The sequence below is a fragment of the Chelonoidis abingdonii genome, chromosome 8 (genome assembly GCF_003597395.2).
Source record: "Chelonoidis abingdonii isolate Lonesome George chromosome 8, CheloAbing_2.0, whole genome shotgun sequence".
In the NCBI taxonomy this organism is placed as follows: domain Eukaryota; kingdom Metazoa; phylum Chordata; order Testudines; family Testudinidae; genus Chelonoidis; species Chelonoidis abingdonii.
The window spans coordinates 91483013-91500748 of NC_133776.1; the positions used below are offsets into that span (position 1 = coordinate 91483013).

The 17736-nt window shown below is 39.1% G+C and overlaps 1 protein-coding gene across 3 annotated transcripts in view; it reads left to right on the forward strand.

Annotated features, from left to right (window-relative positions):
* The window catches only part of THOC2 (THO complex subunit 2), a 102583-nt gene that overhangs the window by 38557 nt on the left and 46290 nt on the right, over positions 1-17736 (forward strand). For 2 of the 3 annotated variants that reach the window (XM_032789912.2, XM_075068836.1), the window contains exons 9-14: positions 43-135; positions 990-1145; positions 6200-6372; positions 10425-10620; positions 15379-15423; positions 17482-17523. In XM_032789912.2, the coding sequence (XP_032645803.1) occupies positions 43-135; positions 990-1145; positions 6200-6372; positions 10425-10620; positions 15379-15423; positions 17482-17523 (705 nt within the window). The remainder of the gene's footprint in view (positions 1-42; positions 136-989; positions 1146-6199; positions 6373-10424; positions 10621-15378; positions 15424-17481; positions 17524-17736) is intronic. The other variant, XM_032789913.2, reaches the window with a different exon arrangement.

A 17736-nucleotide genomic window follows, 5' to 3' on the forward strand; every position in this document is an offset into this window, starting at 1 on the left:
CTTGATTTGCTGTTTCTAAAAATGGTAATGCTTGTCTTTTAGGAACCAAATGGTGAAACACCTTCCTCTTTATACAGAGTTGCTGCAGTACTTTTGCAACATAATCTTATAGATTTGGAAGATCTTTATGTACATGTAAGTTATTTATTTTTCTCTAAATGTTACTAGCAAGAACAATGAATATGAAATTGGGCTTTTTTTCTTAAAAATGTAATCCATTTAGCTTGCAACTGACCTGTTTCTCATTCTGCGAAAACTGTTGCCACAGAGACATTCAGATAAAAGAGTTTAGATGGATTACCTTCTCCAGTCTTGCGCACACTCAGCCAAAATGTGTCCCAGGAGCTCCAATACCTTCTGTGTACTTCAGGCAGGAGAATCTACAGCTTGTAGCTGGTGTGGTCAACTGGGCAATTACACTTAACAGAGAGCTGCTAGGTGTGGTCATCAAGCCAGGCAACCAGGAAAAAGAATTTCAACAATTTGTGGGGCTTTAGAGGGGAGGGGCGGCTTCCTGTCTAACTGACCCCTGGGCAGCAGAGTTCACAATGGAGCGATCAGTGTGGGTTATTGTGGACAGCTTCTAGAGGCCAGGAACAGTCTACACTGTGTCTACACTGTATCTAGACAGTGTCTACACTATCCCTGTGTCAGCCTAACAACATTGATCTTAGTTGGATTTCAAGACTTTTTTTGTTTCGTTTTTTGAATTATTGATGGCTCTGAGGACAGTGTGCAGTATAATTCCTCAGTCTTCCTTAACTTGATTAGGGTATGTCATGGATGTATCGTTCTTTGAAGTAGTTCTGGGAATTTAAAACAAAACAGAAACTTTCCCGTCTAGGTAATGACCTGATTTCTTGAGGAAGAAGAAAGGATCTAGCCTTTTCTCCTTCAAGCTTATTGATCAAAAAGTAGTTTCAGGTGCTTTTTTTTTGTTTGTTTGCCTTTTTACATATCTTAACACCATCCATGTTTTATTTTCTCAGCTTCTTCCAGTAGATAATGCTATTCTGGAAGAACACAAACGAGAGATTGTAGAGGCAAAACAAATTGTTAGGAAACTTACAATGGTGGTTTTGTCCTCTGAAAAGACTGAAGAGAAAGAGAAGGAAAAGGACAAGGAAGAGGAAAAAACTGAAAAGGTATTTTTTTCAAATGGGTTAATTATAATTGTAAACATAACATGGTCATTGCTATGAAAATTACTTTTTTGTCCTTTTAATACAGTGTATACAGTTGTGATGATAAATTTAATTGACTGTTTATCTAAAACAAAACCAGGATTGTAATTAAACTGTTTTCTCCCCTTCAAGCCCTATTTCAACTTCAGATGTAATTTTTGTTATACAAGAAACCCTTCTCCTCCCAAAAGTGTTGGTTTAGTGTCTGTTCCTGAAATCATTCAAGGTTGTATATTCAGTTCTATAGTTAGGTAGTTTGATTCCCTCCCCCCCCTTTGTTTCTTACCACCTTCAATAAATATCGCTCAAGGTTTGCCTACCTTTTGTGCTGGTTTAACAAACTTTGGTATGTCAATAATCTTGGTAGGAGGTGTCGTCATGTAACCCACAATTGATTTTTAACTAGGTAGGGTTTATATAATCTATTACACACAAACTGTGCCAAAAGAACATTTATTAAGGTGCAAAGTCAAGCACTTAAAAGTGAGGAATACTAGAACTAAGGTTGCCTGTGCATCCTCATTGTGTGAGTTCATTGTGATACAGTCTTTAATTACATGACCACATACTATTTTTTTCCACAGGACCTCTTTCTCATTCAGTCCACAGAATGGACAATGCTTCCTTAATGAGAAGCTATTAAATATTTTGTCTTCTCTTCACAGTTTGTGGCCCATGCCTTATTTACTGCATACTATTCAAACTCTGTGCTGAAAACAGTTATTAGTTTCCTCATGGGCTTTCTTATGGTGCTTGTAACTATTGTCTCTGAGTTCTTCACAGACATTGATTAATTTATTTTCATTAAATTGAGGGGGAAAGGGGGGCTTATGTCCATTTTACAGGAGGGGAACTGAGGGCAGAGAGATTAAGGGGATAAGTATCCACTAATTTTGCATGCCCAGTTTGAGATGACTAGGATCTGATTTGTCAGAATACTTAGCATTTTATAGCATATTATATGTTCAAACATAGCTCCCAGTGACTTCACATGCATTAGAATGCTCAGCACGTCTGGAAATCAGGCCTCCAGGGTGTCAAGCTGGGCACCCAGAAAATGAGGAGAGCACAGTTGGTGACTACCTGTGAAAAGTTTGGTTTAAGTGACTGGCCAAGCATCACACAGGAGCTCTGTGGCAGATGTAGTGGTAAAATCCAGACCTCCAGGGTGGCATTCAAGTGCCTTAACCATGAGACCATTCTTTCTTTTCCTGCAATCCCCTGCCTAATTCACTATTCGCCTTCCAACTTCTGCAACAAAGGAAGTGAGGATCAGATAAGTCTCCTTCACTACACAACCCTGATTTGCCCCATAACAGTTCCATTCTCTGCACTAAATGAGGCAGGGGTCCTATGGCAAAAAAATGACATGATTGTGTAATTTTTCACAAGGGGGCTGAATTGTCGCACAGGCAACGTTAGTATTAAGAGGAGTTGTATTGCTGTCTCTCCAAGTTGTCTTTGAAAATCTTAGCCTAATTCTTTTGTAGCTAATATGAAAATAAACCTGTTCTAATCCATGATTTTTGATGCTTTTGTTATGTATGGTACAGCTGGGTGAGGACATTTGAAAAGACACAGTTTAACTACTGTGAAATAAAATTGGTTGGATGATGGAGAGATGCTCATTGCATACATCTTTAGCTGTCGTCTTCAGTGCTAGAAATTAATATTGTCTGAAAACAGACTATTGTGAAAAAGTCAATAGTTTAATATTGAGAAAAAGCAGTATCCACTTTTGCCTGTGGAGATGAATTTAGTACACTGAATAAACAGTCAGTTTCAGAATACAGGTAGTGCAAGTGTTGGAGGTCACAGGACAGAGCAATGTTACTAAATTTGTACCTCTGAGAACAGTTCCATGCAGTGAATCTTAGGTGCACTGTGCTGCTGTAGCTTTTCGGTGAAGACATGCACTATAGTGATGAAAGAGTTTCTCCTGTTGCTGCAATTAATCCACCTCCCTGAGATGTTGTAGCTTGGTCGACTAAAGAATTCTTCCATTGATCTAGTAGGGGATTAGGTTGGCATAGCTATGCCTCTTGGGGGCGTGGGCTTTTTTCTACCACAGAGATGTAGTTTTGCTGATGTATGTTTTCAGTATAGACTAGCCTTTAGTCTTTTGTGTCCAGTGGTGAAAACAAGAGCTGTCAAGCAATTAATCGCGCTGTTAAACATTAATAAAATACCATTTATATAAATATTTTTGGATGTTTTCCACATTTTCAAATATTGATTTCAGTTACAACACAGAATACGAAGTGTACAGTGCTCACTTTATATATGTGTCTGTGTGTGTGTAAAAATAAGATAGCATTTTTCATTTTACTTAACACAAGTACTGTAGTGCAATCTCTTTATCATGAAAGTTGAACTTACAAATGTAGTTATGTACAAAAAATAACTGAATTAAAAAAGAAAACAATGTAAAACTTTAAAGCCTACAAGTCCACTCAGTCCTACTTCTTGTTCAGCCAATCACTGAGACAAACAAGTTTGTTTACATGTGCAGGAGATAATGCTGCCTGCTTCTTGTTTACTATGTCACATGATAGTAAGAATAGGCTTTCGCATGGCTTTCACATGGCACTGGCGTTGCAAGATATTTACTTGCCACATGCACTAAAGATTCATACATCCCTTCATGCTTCAACCATCATTCCAGAGGACATGCGTCCATGGTGATGATGGGTTCTGCTTAATAATGATCCAAAGCAGTGCAGACCAAAGCATGTTCATTTTCGTCATCTGAGTCAGATGTCACCAGCAGAAGGTTGATTTTTTTTTTTTTTATTTGATTTTTGGGGGGTGGTTCGGGTTCTATAGTTTCCACATTGGAACATTGCTCTTTTAAGACTTCTGAAAGCATGTTCCGTACCCTGTCCCTCTCAGATTTTGGAAGGCCCTTCAATTTCTTAAATCTTAGGTTGAGTGCTGTAGCTATCTTTAGAATTGTCACATTGGTGTCTTCTTTGCGTTTTGTCAGATCTACAATGAAAGTTTTTTTAAAATGAACAACATGCTGGGTCATCATCTGAGACTGCTATAACATGAAATATATGGCAGAATGCGGATAAAACACAGAGCAGGAGACATACAGTTCTCCCTCAAGGAGTTCAGTCACAAACGTAATTAACACTTTTTTCACTTTTTTTTTTTAAATGAGCGTCATCAGCATGGAAGTATGTCCTCTGGAATGGTGGCCAAAACATGAAGGGGCACACGAATGTTTAGCATATATGGCATGTAAATACCTTGCAATACTGACTACAAAAATGCCAGGCGAACATCTGTTTTCACTTTCAGGTGACATTGTAAATATGTGGGCAGCATTCTCTCCAGTAAATGTAAACAAACTTGTTTCTCTGAGTGACTGGCTGAACAAGAAGTAGGACAGAGTGGACTTGTAAGCTCTAAAGTTTTACATTGTTTTGTTTTTGAGTGCAGTTATGTAACAAAAAAAAATCTACATTTGTAAGTTGGTCTTTCACTATAAAGATGTACTACAGTACTTGTATGAGGTGAATTGAAAAATACTGTTTTTCATTTTTACAGTTCAAATATTTATAGTAAAAATAATATGAAGTGAGCATTGTACACTTTGTATTCTATGTTGTAATTGAAATCAATGTATTTGAAAATCTACTATGGGGTGGCAAATCCGCGGGCCAGATCTGAAGCCCTGAGGGGCTGGATCCGGCCCGCGAGCCATAGGTTTCCCATCCTTGCTCTACTGGAAGAATGGAAAAGAATACCACCTGTGCCCCCAACTCTTTCACCCTCACTACAAGAGCCCTGTAGTCACTAGTGATCTGCTCAAGGTCATACTTGGTACTATTTTATATAATGCTCATGTGGGTGAGGAGCAGAGGATAGTAGTCAGAGAGACAGAAGAGTCACATCAGGCTATCTGTAATGTCTCAGCTGCAGGCTCCAAGCGTGCAGCATGCCTCCATGGACATCAAGTCAGGTTGGCAGGTGGATGCCTCATCCCCTTCCGAAGGGGGGTGATGGTGGTCGGGGACTGCTATTTTTCCTCCTCTTGGGTGTGATGGCCGTGAGCCTGCCAACCTTAGGGGTAGATGGCGCCTCTTCCTCAGCCACCGGGGTCTGCTCCTTTCTTACTGTTGTCAGTACAGCTGTTCTTCACCTCAGTGGATGAGGGACCTGTATGGGAGGGGAGCACTGTCTTCTGCCTGAAGTAGCCAGCAGATGATCTTCTCCCTATAGAGCAGCTGGTTCTCCTTCCTTCTCTGGTGTTGCTATATCTTTTCTAGTCGGCTATCGTCCTCCATCCTGGATGTCTCCTTTTGCATTCTGCTGATGAAGTCCTGGTGTTCCTGGATGCTACACAGATGAGCCACCATCTCCTTTCATTTTAAAATGCAATATTTGGCAACCTAATTTTACTTGTCATAGAATTAAGTTCCAGATTCTGTTTCTTTTAGAACAGTTGCTGACATCAAAACCTCAGTATACAGCATTGTATAGAAGGTGATTTCTTCCACTATTGAAAGAGAAACTTACATTTTCAAATTCAGATCTTAGCATCAATAATTAAATAATACTTTAAATGTTGTTGTCTTTAAAAATTAAGTATATTTAGTTCACTGTAATGTCTAAATACACCATTAAGTTCAGACTTTATGTTTTTCTAACAGCACTTTGTACATTGTAATGGTATTTAATATAAATTTTCCTATTAAACAAGAAACTTCAGTCTCATTTTTAAAAACAATATTCACTGCTGCAAGGAACAATACTCTAGAATTAGTATTTAGGTTTGATTATGATTATGTGATCATATCTTACAAATATTTTAAATAATTTTTAAAAAAATGTATAATAGGAGTATTTACCGTGTGGCAAAATACATTTGAAATAATGATTGTGCATAGAAAATAAATTCTGTTATCTTGTAGATTTTTAACCCTTCTACTGAAGAGGAAACACGGGGATGTTTTAGGTATGCATTACATTTTTCACTCCAATTTCTTGTTTGCTATCTTTTTCAGCCACCTGACAACCAGAAACTTGGTTTGTTGGAAGCTTTGTTAAAAGTTGGTGATTGGCAGCATGCACAAAGTATTATGGATCAAATGCCTCCATTTTATGCCACTTCACACAAGCCTATTGCCATTGCCCTTTGCCAGCTTGTACATGTGACCGTTGAGCCTTTGTACCGCAGGTAAAATGAACAGCTGCCTTCCATTATTAAATGTTGGGAAATTGTGCAGGATAGGTAAAGAATGTGTTCATCATGTTTGCAGACTCTGTAAGGCTGAGAGATGTTAGATTTCTTTCTTAGGACAAGAGTAAAATACATTAGATTGGAGAAATATGCTTAATTTAATTAGGACCAATGCATAGGAGTTAATATAGAACGGAATTTGCCTGCCCTGCTAAATACCCAGTATTTGAGCTGTGTATACAGGGAGGGAAAAGGGAAGGGAAGCGTGGGGTCATGAGATTCACTGTACAGCCTGGACCTAGGGCTACCGTGTACACATGCTCACAGTACTCCAGCTTCTAGGTTTTAATAGCCCCTGTTGCTTTTCTATATCTCCTGCACTAGGGGTGAATCCTCCTGATTCTGAGAAAATGAAGGTTCCCCCGGCATGCCTCCAACATCAGCCCAGATGCTAGCCTAGGTTGGCATGCAGACTATTGTCCTTTATGGAATGGTTCTGGTGGCATGTGAATTTCACCCATACGAAAGAGTAATTGAATGTATAAGTGAATTCTAGTTAACCAGTAATACAACAGAGGAAGATATGAGGTTGATAGTAGATAATACATTGAACAAGTCAACAATGTGAAACTTCAACAAAAAATGAGAGAATCAAATACTGTATTGGGGTGTTGCTAATTTGTGTAAGTAATATACATGAGACAGTTACTCCACTCTAGTAAGTAATGGTTAGGGCCAGTGTTCCCTCTAATTTTTCCCATGCATGTGTGGAATGAATTTTGTTATGTGCACCAATATGGAGGGGCTGAGGGGTTTGGTGTGTGGGGTGGGGGTGGGGCTCAGGGCTGGGGCAGAGGGTTGTGGTGGGGAGGGGAAGGGCTCCGGGGTGGGGCTTGGGATGAGGGTTTTGGGGTGCAGGATGCCCAGGGGCTGCAGCGGGGAGAGAGGACTCCCCCCAACTCTCTCTCCCCACAGCAGCACTCAGGCTGGGGTGGGGAAGGGCGGGTCCGTGCTGCAGCCGGTGGAGAGAGGTGCAGAGCTGCGTGGGGTGTAATAGGCAGCTGCGTGGCTGTGCAGCTTGGAGGAAACTTAGGTTAGGACTCCGTGTTTGTCTTGGAGGTTGCGGAAGTCACAGATTCTATGACTTCCTGCAACCTCTGTGACTTCTGCAGCAGCCATTGTGCCCTCACCTCAAGACTGCCCAAGCAACTGGCCCTGAGGACAGTCACACCAGCGGCTGCTGGAGTGGCCCCGGTGCCAGCCATATCGGCTACTGCTCTGGGGCCCTGGAGACTGCCTGAGCAGCAGTCCTGTGGCGGCCGGAGCAGCGGCTAGCTCTGGCACTCCCCCCAGTGGCGGCTGGAGCAGCTGCTGGCCCCCTGGGGCTTCCCCCTGCCCTGGCAGCTGGTGCCATGGGCCCCTAGGGACTCCCAGCCGCTGGTGCCATGAGGGCCCTCCTCCACACACACACCCCCCCGGCAGCTGGTGCCATGGGCTCCCTGGGGCGTCCTCCCAGCAGCTGGTGCCATGGGCCCCTTGGGACTCCCAGCTGCTGGTGCCATGAGCGCCCCCCATCCCCGGCAGCTGGTGCCGTGGGCTCTCCTGGGGCTCTTCCGCCTCTTCCCCACCTCCCGCTGCTGGTGCCACAGGCTCCCCCCCCGGCAATGCCCCATCCTAATATTCAACCAGGAGTATTTATGATATAAGTCATGATCAGGTCACAGGCTGTGATATTTTGTTTCTTGCCCGTGACTTGTCTATGACTTTTACTAGCCTTAGAAATGGTAGACGTCAGTTACAATACTGCATTCAGTCTTGGGTATACCGGTGTAAGAAGAGAAAGGGATGAGGGATTAAATAAATCACATTGCCTGCCTAGCAATATGTAAAGGGAGGTTAGGGAGAAGTCAGAAGATCAGTTATTCTTGTTAATCAACAAGGACGGAGCAAGAAATAACAGCTTTAAACTTCAGCAAAGAAACACTTAAACAAATTCCCAATGCTTAGAACAGAGGTTCCAAAACCTTTTTTTTTTTTTGCTTTACCCGTCATCAGAGATTCATGTCCACACACGCAAGCTACAGGAGAGGGATAGCTCAGCGAGCAGAAGGTTGTGAGTGCCTGCAAGGGATGGTGGGTGGTGGATGCGTGCAGCAGCTTGCGAGGTTAGGTTGCTGTTTGTTCACTCCTACCCCTCCATTGCATTCGCCCCCTCAGGAGCAGATGTTCAGCTGCCCCATCCTTTATCTGTTGCTGAACCCAGAGAGACTGTTGGCAGCTGCTGGGGAAACTCCACCTCCTCTGTGCTTCTGCTTTCTGATAGTGTGGGGCTACAGCTGCAGTGAATCCTGCCAAATGTGGCTCCCTTGCAATGTGCATGCACCTCAGAATATCTAATCAGATGATAGCAACAGCCTCCTAATGGTGTCACTAGAGGGGGCCTGTCATGTCCTGGAGGATGTGGCTGACTGAAAGGTGCTCCACACTGCTCGCCAGCTCCTTAGTTGTGCCTACCTATTGCAATCCCAGGGGGATGCTCCACAGTTTGAAAACTAATGGTTTAGAATATCTATTTAAAAGTTTGGCAATACAATAAGATATCATATGAGATTATAGAATTGGCATTATTGGAGTTATCAGGGTTTTTCTAGGTACCCATCTGTCAGATATATTTTACAACTAATCAAAGCACTTCTGTCCTAATACAGGGTGATAGGCTAGATAATTCAACAGGTGCTTTCCAACCCAAATGTTTGGTGTCTATGTATAACTTTGGTGTGGGAGAAATGTATAAGGGATCAACTTGTTTATTTTCCCCTCTTTTGTCTAATTCTGTCCTCAGGTACATATATGCAACTCTCAGTCAAGTTAGTGTGGGTTATACATGTGTCTTTAAGGAAGAATTGATTCATGTTGGCTAACTGAACAGTGGACAATCACCAGTCTGTTATAAGTTGATCCAACTGCTGGGCACTACGTGCCTATAAACCATCTGGATCTTCATTGAATTTAATCATTATTCCTAGTTCTGCATCTACAGGGCACATTCCTGGGTTCAGACTTTTTATCTGAGCCCTTCCTTGTGCCCCCGTGTTGAGTCCATTTTTTCATGAGGATGGCTTGGTAGTTGAGAGACCGTCAGTGGCCCTAAATTGTTATCTTTGTGGCTTCTTAGAGATTGTCCTTTAACAAGATATCAAACGCTCCTGAGTAGGATAGCTGACTGGAATACATCGTAATACCCTTGAGCAGTGTTAGATGTTAGTTCAGCACATAACATAAAATGGATGCCCTAATCCAAAATGGAGTTCATAATTTGATTCAGACATATCTCACTCTGCCACTCACAGTAAATACAGTATTTGTTTACGGTACCTTTCTGATCTTATGTTAATATGTTTAGCTGGTAAAGCAATTTTCAAGTTTTGTATATAATATTGACTTCACTGGATTTCTATTTACTATTTTTTTAATCAAATTTTTTTAGTCTAAACTCGTTTGAGAGTCATGCAGACAATAAATGTTCATCTTTGATATAGCTCAGGTCAAAACTGTTACCCAGTCCTGTTCTGATTATTAAAGTAAATCTTAAATATTAGACAGTTCAAAGGACAAGTTCAATTACAATGAGAATATTTCACTTAATGTACTTAGATTTACTTTAAAGACAGTATTTATTTAATGTGGTGTGAGTTTACCATATTAAAAATGAGGATTTTATAAAATATTTTGTACCCACTGGTAGTGATCTTGCAGTTTTTTATTTAATTATGTAGCAACAGAGTCCCTTTGATAAGAAGAGGATTTGGGGATGAAATCCTGATCTCATTGTAGTTAATGGCAAAACTCCCACTAACTTCATTGGGGCCAAAATTTCACCAAATCAATCCAGAAGACTAGTACACTGTTGCATTGGAAAAAACACTGAGAAAATAATATAGAACCATAGTAATAAAATCAGTTAACTAATAAACTGAATTGTTTGTCCTGACTGTAAAAGTGAATAGTCCTCATGTAGAATGTGAAATTTTATACTTCTGTTTTCACAGAGTTGGAGTACCTAAAGGGGCTAAAGGGTCACCAATTTCCAATTTGCAAAATAAGAAAGCACCCAAACAAGCAGAAAGTTTTGAAGATTTGAGGAAGGAAGTGTTCAACATGCTTTGTTATCTTGGTCCTCATCTCTCCCATGATCCCATTTTATTTGCAAAGGTGGTTCGCTTAGGAAAAGCATTTATGAAAGAGGTTGGTAAGATAGAGCAACTTGTCTAAAGTTTTTGATGGAAACATGCTATTCCTGTATGATGACAGCAAAAGATATTTTATTAAATACTTGTGATGTCTTCACATGCTGAAACAGAAAATGTCTGGACAGTTTCCCTTTACTGTTCCCACCCATTGATCTCCTTTATTATAACTATTTTACAATGTTATCTTTTGTGTGGATAGATTTTTATGAAAAAATACTATACAATTACAAGCTTTTGCACTGGAAGAATGTGGAGGTTATCCTGAAGGCCATGGTGAACAATCAACCAATGTGGGACCAATTTTAAAAAGTTGGTTTCTCCCCATCTGTTAGGTATCATGGAGAGTGGGGGATGTACTTTTTCTCTCCCCTTCAGTGAAAGTTGCCAAATCAAACCCATCCCAGTGGTTGGATATGTTGAAGAGCTGCTAGTTTCGAGCTGGACTGCCTTCACTGCCACCATGATGCTGCCATACGGTAGCCATAGAGCCTACCTCTCATATGCTGCTGACAGGGATGGGTTTAATTCAGAGGGCTATGAAACCTTCTAAATCCCAAAGTAGCTCATTTTATTTTTAAAGTGGACCCTTTTGGCTGCTATTTTGGCCACGGACCATACTTTTCTACAAAGTGAGTGTCAAGACTGTATAGTGATCTTTTTTATTTAAAAAGGGCAAAGGGGAGTTTTTTTGTATTATGAACTCTCTTAGAAAGTAGTCTTCAGATCAAATCAAGGCCCCTGGATTGTTTTTGCTTCTGTTCAGCAATGTTCTGTTTGATACAATACAGGTTTGACCACTTTGCTGACCTGCCTCATCTTTTGGGTCATCAGTTCAAAACTATAAAAAGTTGAATCTTAAAAGTGAAAATGAATAATATTTAAAACTTGGTGTGACTTGCATCTTTGCACTCTACAATTAGTGGCTTGCCCACTCCTTTCCTCTCTTCCCCCTGCTTTTTCACTGGTTGCTGTGCTTTCTTAGGCTATGTCTACACTTCATTATAAGCTCAGGGTTCAAACTCTAACCCAGGGCTTGAACTCAGGGTCCCAGGACCCCATGGGGGTGCAGGGTCCAAGCCAGAGTCAGGCTGGTACCCAGAGTTAAAACACCATTACTTTGCATTGTAGACACATTCCCAGTGGACTTGTGCTCTGGAAATCCACCAACAGCATCCCACAATCCAACAGGCTATCCTTTGGACAGTCAAGTTTGGTGGATAGTCAAGTTTCCCCATACTACACCACTAAAAAAGGGCTAGTGCCACATTTTGGAATAAATGTGATTGGTTTCGGGGCCTGCATAAATGCAGTGTAGCCGCTGATTGGGACCCAGGATTCAACCGTTCCTAATCTGGCGTTACAAATGAGTATAGATGCTCAAGCCTAGGTTAACAAACCCAGGATCTGCTAACTCAAGTTCTGCTAACCCTGAGCTTACCTTGCAGTGTAGACATACCCTTATTGGCCAAATACCATGAGTAAAATAACATCAAATGCTGGCTGACTCAAACTACAGCAAGATGAATAATCCGGTATCTTCCATTTCCAGTAGTAGTTGCAATAATATTATGTAATTTTTAACTTCTCCTGCCATTCTCCCTCCTCCACTTGGATGGATGGTATTATTCCTGTACATCCTGCAAATTCCCTAGCACATCTCCCTCCTGCCTACTTCTGGTGTAGAAGACTGGAATTTGAATGAAAATGTGTTGCATGCAAGTGCAGAGTATTGCTATTAGGCTGCCAATACTGAATTCATATATGCCGAGAATTTTGCTTATAGGTCTTGGGATCTTATTTAGAATACACAGATTTCTTTTAATCACAAATTTAAACTTGTGACAGAGCCCTTCTGGCTTGCAAGGAACTTTAAGTTGAGTAATTTGCAGTTTGCTGCGTGGTGATGGAAATTTCTGATGAGACTTGTAAGGATACCCTGGTCCTGGCTTCTCGGACATTTGAACCCAGGCACTTCATAGGTATCGGGTTTATCTTGATGTCCTAGGTCAAAAGTTCCCCTTCTCTTATTACTGCATAATACTTTTTTTTAGTGCAGAACTAGAGGTTATGTAGTTAAGCATTCAATAAATGGGAAATGAGAGAATTCCAGTTGAACATGCAACAAGAATAGTGCCCCTTTTGAATATATGCATGAGGATAATAATCAGATACTGTATTTTTAGAAATTGTTTAAAAAGTATAATAATTTTTTATAACCTTAGAGGCACATGAACTATATATCGTAATATTGTGTACAAGTAACTCCGAGAATTGCACACACTTACCATATGCTACAAATACAGTATAGTAAAATTCTCCTTGACTTCTGATGGCAGAATCTTTGGTCATGCATAACTTTTTGAACAGTTCTGTTGATGCATGAGCTGAAATAGAATCCATCTCTCTCTCTTGTCTGTGCTGTGCAACCAGAAGTAAAACAATACAGTAAAAGCCGTGTTATTCAGTACCTTGGGGGAATGGAGGTTGCTGGTTAGGCAAAAATTCCGGATATCTTAAGGGGCCATGGCTGGGGTTGGGGCGTGGGAGGGAGTGTGGGGCATGGGCTCTCGGAGAGAGTTTGGATGAAGGAAGGGGCTCGGGGTTGGGGCACTGGAGGGGTTTCAGGGTGTCGGATCTGGATGGAGCTTACCTCGGATGGCTCCCTGCAGCTCCTAGACGGAGGCATGGCCAGGTGGGTCTGTGCACTGCTTCTGCCCTGCCCCGAGCACTGGCTCTGCAGTGCCCATTAGTTAGAGACCACCAAGGTGAGCACCATCAATTTCTGTTTCCTGAAATGCTGGTTTCTAGAGTTTTATGATTTATAAAGTGCCGGAAAACACAGCTTTTACTGTAAATAAATAAATAAATAAAAAATAAAATTACCCAGTATTGTGCAAAAATGACAATGAAATACACGTGTAGTTGTCAGATAGTGCTGTTTTTCAGCATCACTTTTCAGAGTAGAACTACACTTAGCAGGCATAAGGAGTTTCCTATAATAATGTCATGGTAGAGGTACAGGCTAACAGCTGTAAAATTCTAAATTTATGTTGTTACTATAAACATTTGCTCTGATTTTAGAAGAATCAGATCTGCATGACTGGAGGACAGGTATTAGTCTTAACCTGTCTTTTTTAAAACCATAGCATTGTGTGTTTTTTCATTTTCTTAATGAGTCACTGAAGCAAAAAATTATATTTAATGAACATCACATCTATTTTACTAATAACACCTCAGAATATTGAGAACATTTTTAAAGATCTCAGCCCACTGATCCTTTAACCCACTTTTACAAACTTATCTTACATAGAAATAAGAAACCCAGACTCCTCTAAGGGCTTGTCTACACAGGGACACCCAAAAATTTATTTGAATTAACTAAAGATGTGAATTTAAAATGGATTAGTTAAACTGTATTAAGCCCCTGTATGTACGTTCTCATTCACTAAAGTGAATTAAACTAAACTGAATTATGAGTGTGTCCACACTGGGATTTAATGCAGTTTAAATAATCCATTTTGTAGGGCTCCAGTTCAAAGTTACACTGACATACAAGCATGTTTAGAAGGCTATCTCAAATGTGGCTGTGTTCTATATCTGCCTTCTCCTCCCTTTTTCCTCATTGCCTCTAGTTAATTTTTTTGTTCGTTCTAGCGGTCTTTTTTTAATCCCTTCCACCCAGATGGTTTCCAGATTCTCTTGAGGTAGACTAGTTGAAAATGAAATACAGTAAATGTATTTTACCCAGTTTTCTAAGATGCCAGTTGACACAGTGAGTAATAATGTGGCCACCTACCTGCAAACAGGAATCAAACAAAACTGTAATGCCAGCCTCATATAAAAGGAGTTAAACTGGCATTATATTACACGTGCATAAATCTGAACAGATGTTACAGTATATAAGCCAATAATTAACTTAAGAAATTTAGACAGAAAATGAAGTGAGTGCCCATTTATTTCACCAAGCAAATATAACCTTGTAATTTCACTCTTAGCTAGATAGGATAATAAACCTGTACAGTAAATTCCCTGTAATCAGAAATTTGTCTTCTATGCTATAATTATGAGGTGTGACCATTACAAGTTGTTATGCAACTGTACATCACTTAGAGAAGTGCAACTGTATATTTTTATTAAAATTTTAACATAACTTTGTAGTCATGATTCAGTTAAATGTCACCTTTGTCCAAGACCTTTTACTGAAATGAATTTTTTTCCCATGCAACTCAAAGATAAAATATCAAGTTCTCTACAGATACATATTAATATAGTATTTTGTGCTATATTGGATATAGCTATGTGTGTCCTGTTCAGATATTGTTGTACCATAGACAGTGGCCTAGTATCTTTCATCTATTTTTTTCTATTCACAATTTTTGTGACCGGTGGTTGATTTGTAAAAGTAAAATTATTGATACCTGTATTTAAGGACATTTTTTTAATGGGAGGCTTCAGCTATGAATATTGGGCTGTGGTGCTTTCTGTTAGATTGGTCTAATCATCTGAAGAGGTTGTCCTGGTTTTTGGGAAGAAGGAATGTTTGAAAAAGTAATTCACAAATGTAAGAATATACTATCATATTTGTTTATCATGTCAAAGATCCATTCTTTACTTATGTTAGACACTTCATATTATTCTGTTTTGTCATTTTAGTGGAAGATTCAGTATTTGAAATATACAAATATGATAGTTTAAGATACATAAATGTTATGCTTATGACAAGGATGAGCAACATTATAGCTGTTTGCTTTAGGTTGGAACTTCGAAGAAACTGAACAGTGAGGACAGAATGGTTAAGGTAACATAGGGAAAGTTATTTTTAATGCCTATTGCAATCAGCATGTTGTCAACTGTTGAAGTTTTCCCATTCATATTTAACATACATGATTGAAATATTTGTAACCACAGTGGTTTTATAGAAACTGCCAGCTGATGAATCATACAGTAGTTGATAAATGCAGGCTTCCAATACTGCAAATCTGTCTTTGTGCTCAAACATAACTGGAAAGTATTCTGCACTTCATGTTGTTAACTTAATATACATTCAACAGGAGTGGAGCAGGATAAGAGGGACAATGAGGACTAAAAAACTTGAATAGATATTATTTACCAAAGGGTGGCTATTAGAAGAGTTGCTGTCTGTACTTTTATAACAGGCTTGGAAATTCTGTTATTCTAGACTGTATAGTTTGAAAGCCAGATATATTTCATCTCCTTCCAATATGGCAGTAAAATATAGTGTACAGAATAGTGACTTTTTTTAACTGATAGTGGTCTTTTAGTTCGTTTACATCTTTCAACAAAAATAATATACAGTTATTCCATTAAAATGAGCATTATTTCATATATGGATGTGGATTTCTTTGAGAAGTGAATCAACTTGCTCTTCAGTGATGGCTTTGTATTTTTTTCAGTTTTGAAAACAAATCTGAAACATAATCAGATTTATATACTTAGAGGCAATTTCATTCTTTCTGCTGTAGTCACTGATGGACTGATAAGTATTAGTATGGTCCTCCAGAGAATTTACATATGTAATATCTAAATAAATAGAATTTTGTTTCATTTCTTGGCATAATGAATCTTTGTGAACTCTGTAAAACATTGCACTCTGTCTACTATACCAAAAACATTAAATTTATGAAGCAGTAGGACACAGTGTGCAAAGATTTAGTTTTCTCGTCTGCACTGGAACAGAGCTGATGCACTTCACACGTTTTCCAAATTAGGGTAGTCTTTTCCTTGGAAATGATAGTGTCTAAATATTGGATGTGTATAAGTTGAACTCTGTTGACTTTTCTCCCCCCTTGTAAAGTAAGATGGATGATATCAGATTTTATACAAGGCTGCCTCCTTTTTTTAAACAGAAACCAACACTCACCGTATCAACAAATTAGGCTCCCCTCTCATTGGTGTGCATGCAACTCTAACATTGCTTAGAAGAAACAAATCCACCATGCATAGCCAACCCCCCCCCTCCCCCAACAACAAACCCACCTCAAGATTGTACAGCACAAATGCTTGTTTACTTCCACAGTACAAAAGCCACTTGTTGGTTCAGTATTAGTATTGTTCCTAAAATAATAAATTCTTCAGATAGTTTGAAATGTGTAACCTCTAGATGACAGAGCTGAACATCTCAGTTATTGAAATTTTGCTGTATGTTAGTTCCCTATCAAAAACTAATGTTGAAAAGGATGTATTGATTTTGGGGACTATTTCTGATGTTGACTAAATCTTCTTTTAAAAGCTTTGGGGTAAAATTTTGGCCACATTGAAGTCAGTTGGAGTTCTGCCATTAACTTAATGGAGCTAATATTTCATCCTTGAACTTAAGCAAAATGAAATAAAAGTGAATCTAGAACCCTTAAATTAACATAAAATGCTTAAGAATAACTTAAAGTGTCTGCTTTCATTTCTGGTTTATGTAATGAAAGTATTGATACGTTGTGACATTTTCCACTACAATTTCAGTTTTTTTCAAAAGAACTTTAAAATGAAAATTGTTTAAGGAAAAAATCCTTAAGGATAATGAGTAGCTGAATCTTTATTTAGATGTTACAAATGTTGGGTGGAAAATATTACATTCAAAACAAATATTTGAATTGTTACTCTCTGTATGCAACAATGTATTTGTATATGATTAATAGTCATATACTTCATACAGCTAAAAAGATACAGCTATTGAAATGAAACTTTGGTGCTACAAATTGGGAGTATTATACTATTTGTGGGCAGTTGATTAGATATAGATTTTTCTGAAGTAACTTTGATTTGAAATTATACCTATTCAGTAGTAATAGACTAACTTAACAGTCATATAATTCTACAATTAATATGAATGTCTTTTTTATAGTTTCAGTCCGATGGAAATAAACAAGAGGATAAAGAGAAAATGGTGAGTTTTGGTCCTGAAAATTACTATAATATTTCTTTTACAAATAACCTCTTCTCATTCACTAGTACTCTCATACAATTTTAAATGAAAAACTTTCTAATATTTGTGCCTATGCAGTGCTTTTATTTTAAAAAACATCTTAAAAGAAGCAAGTGAAAACTTCACATAGTTGCAACTCACTCTTTCTTGTCAGAATATAGTCTACTTGCTTAT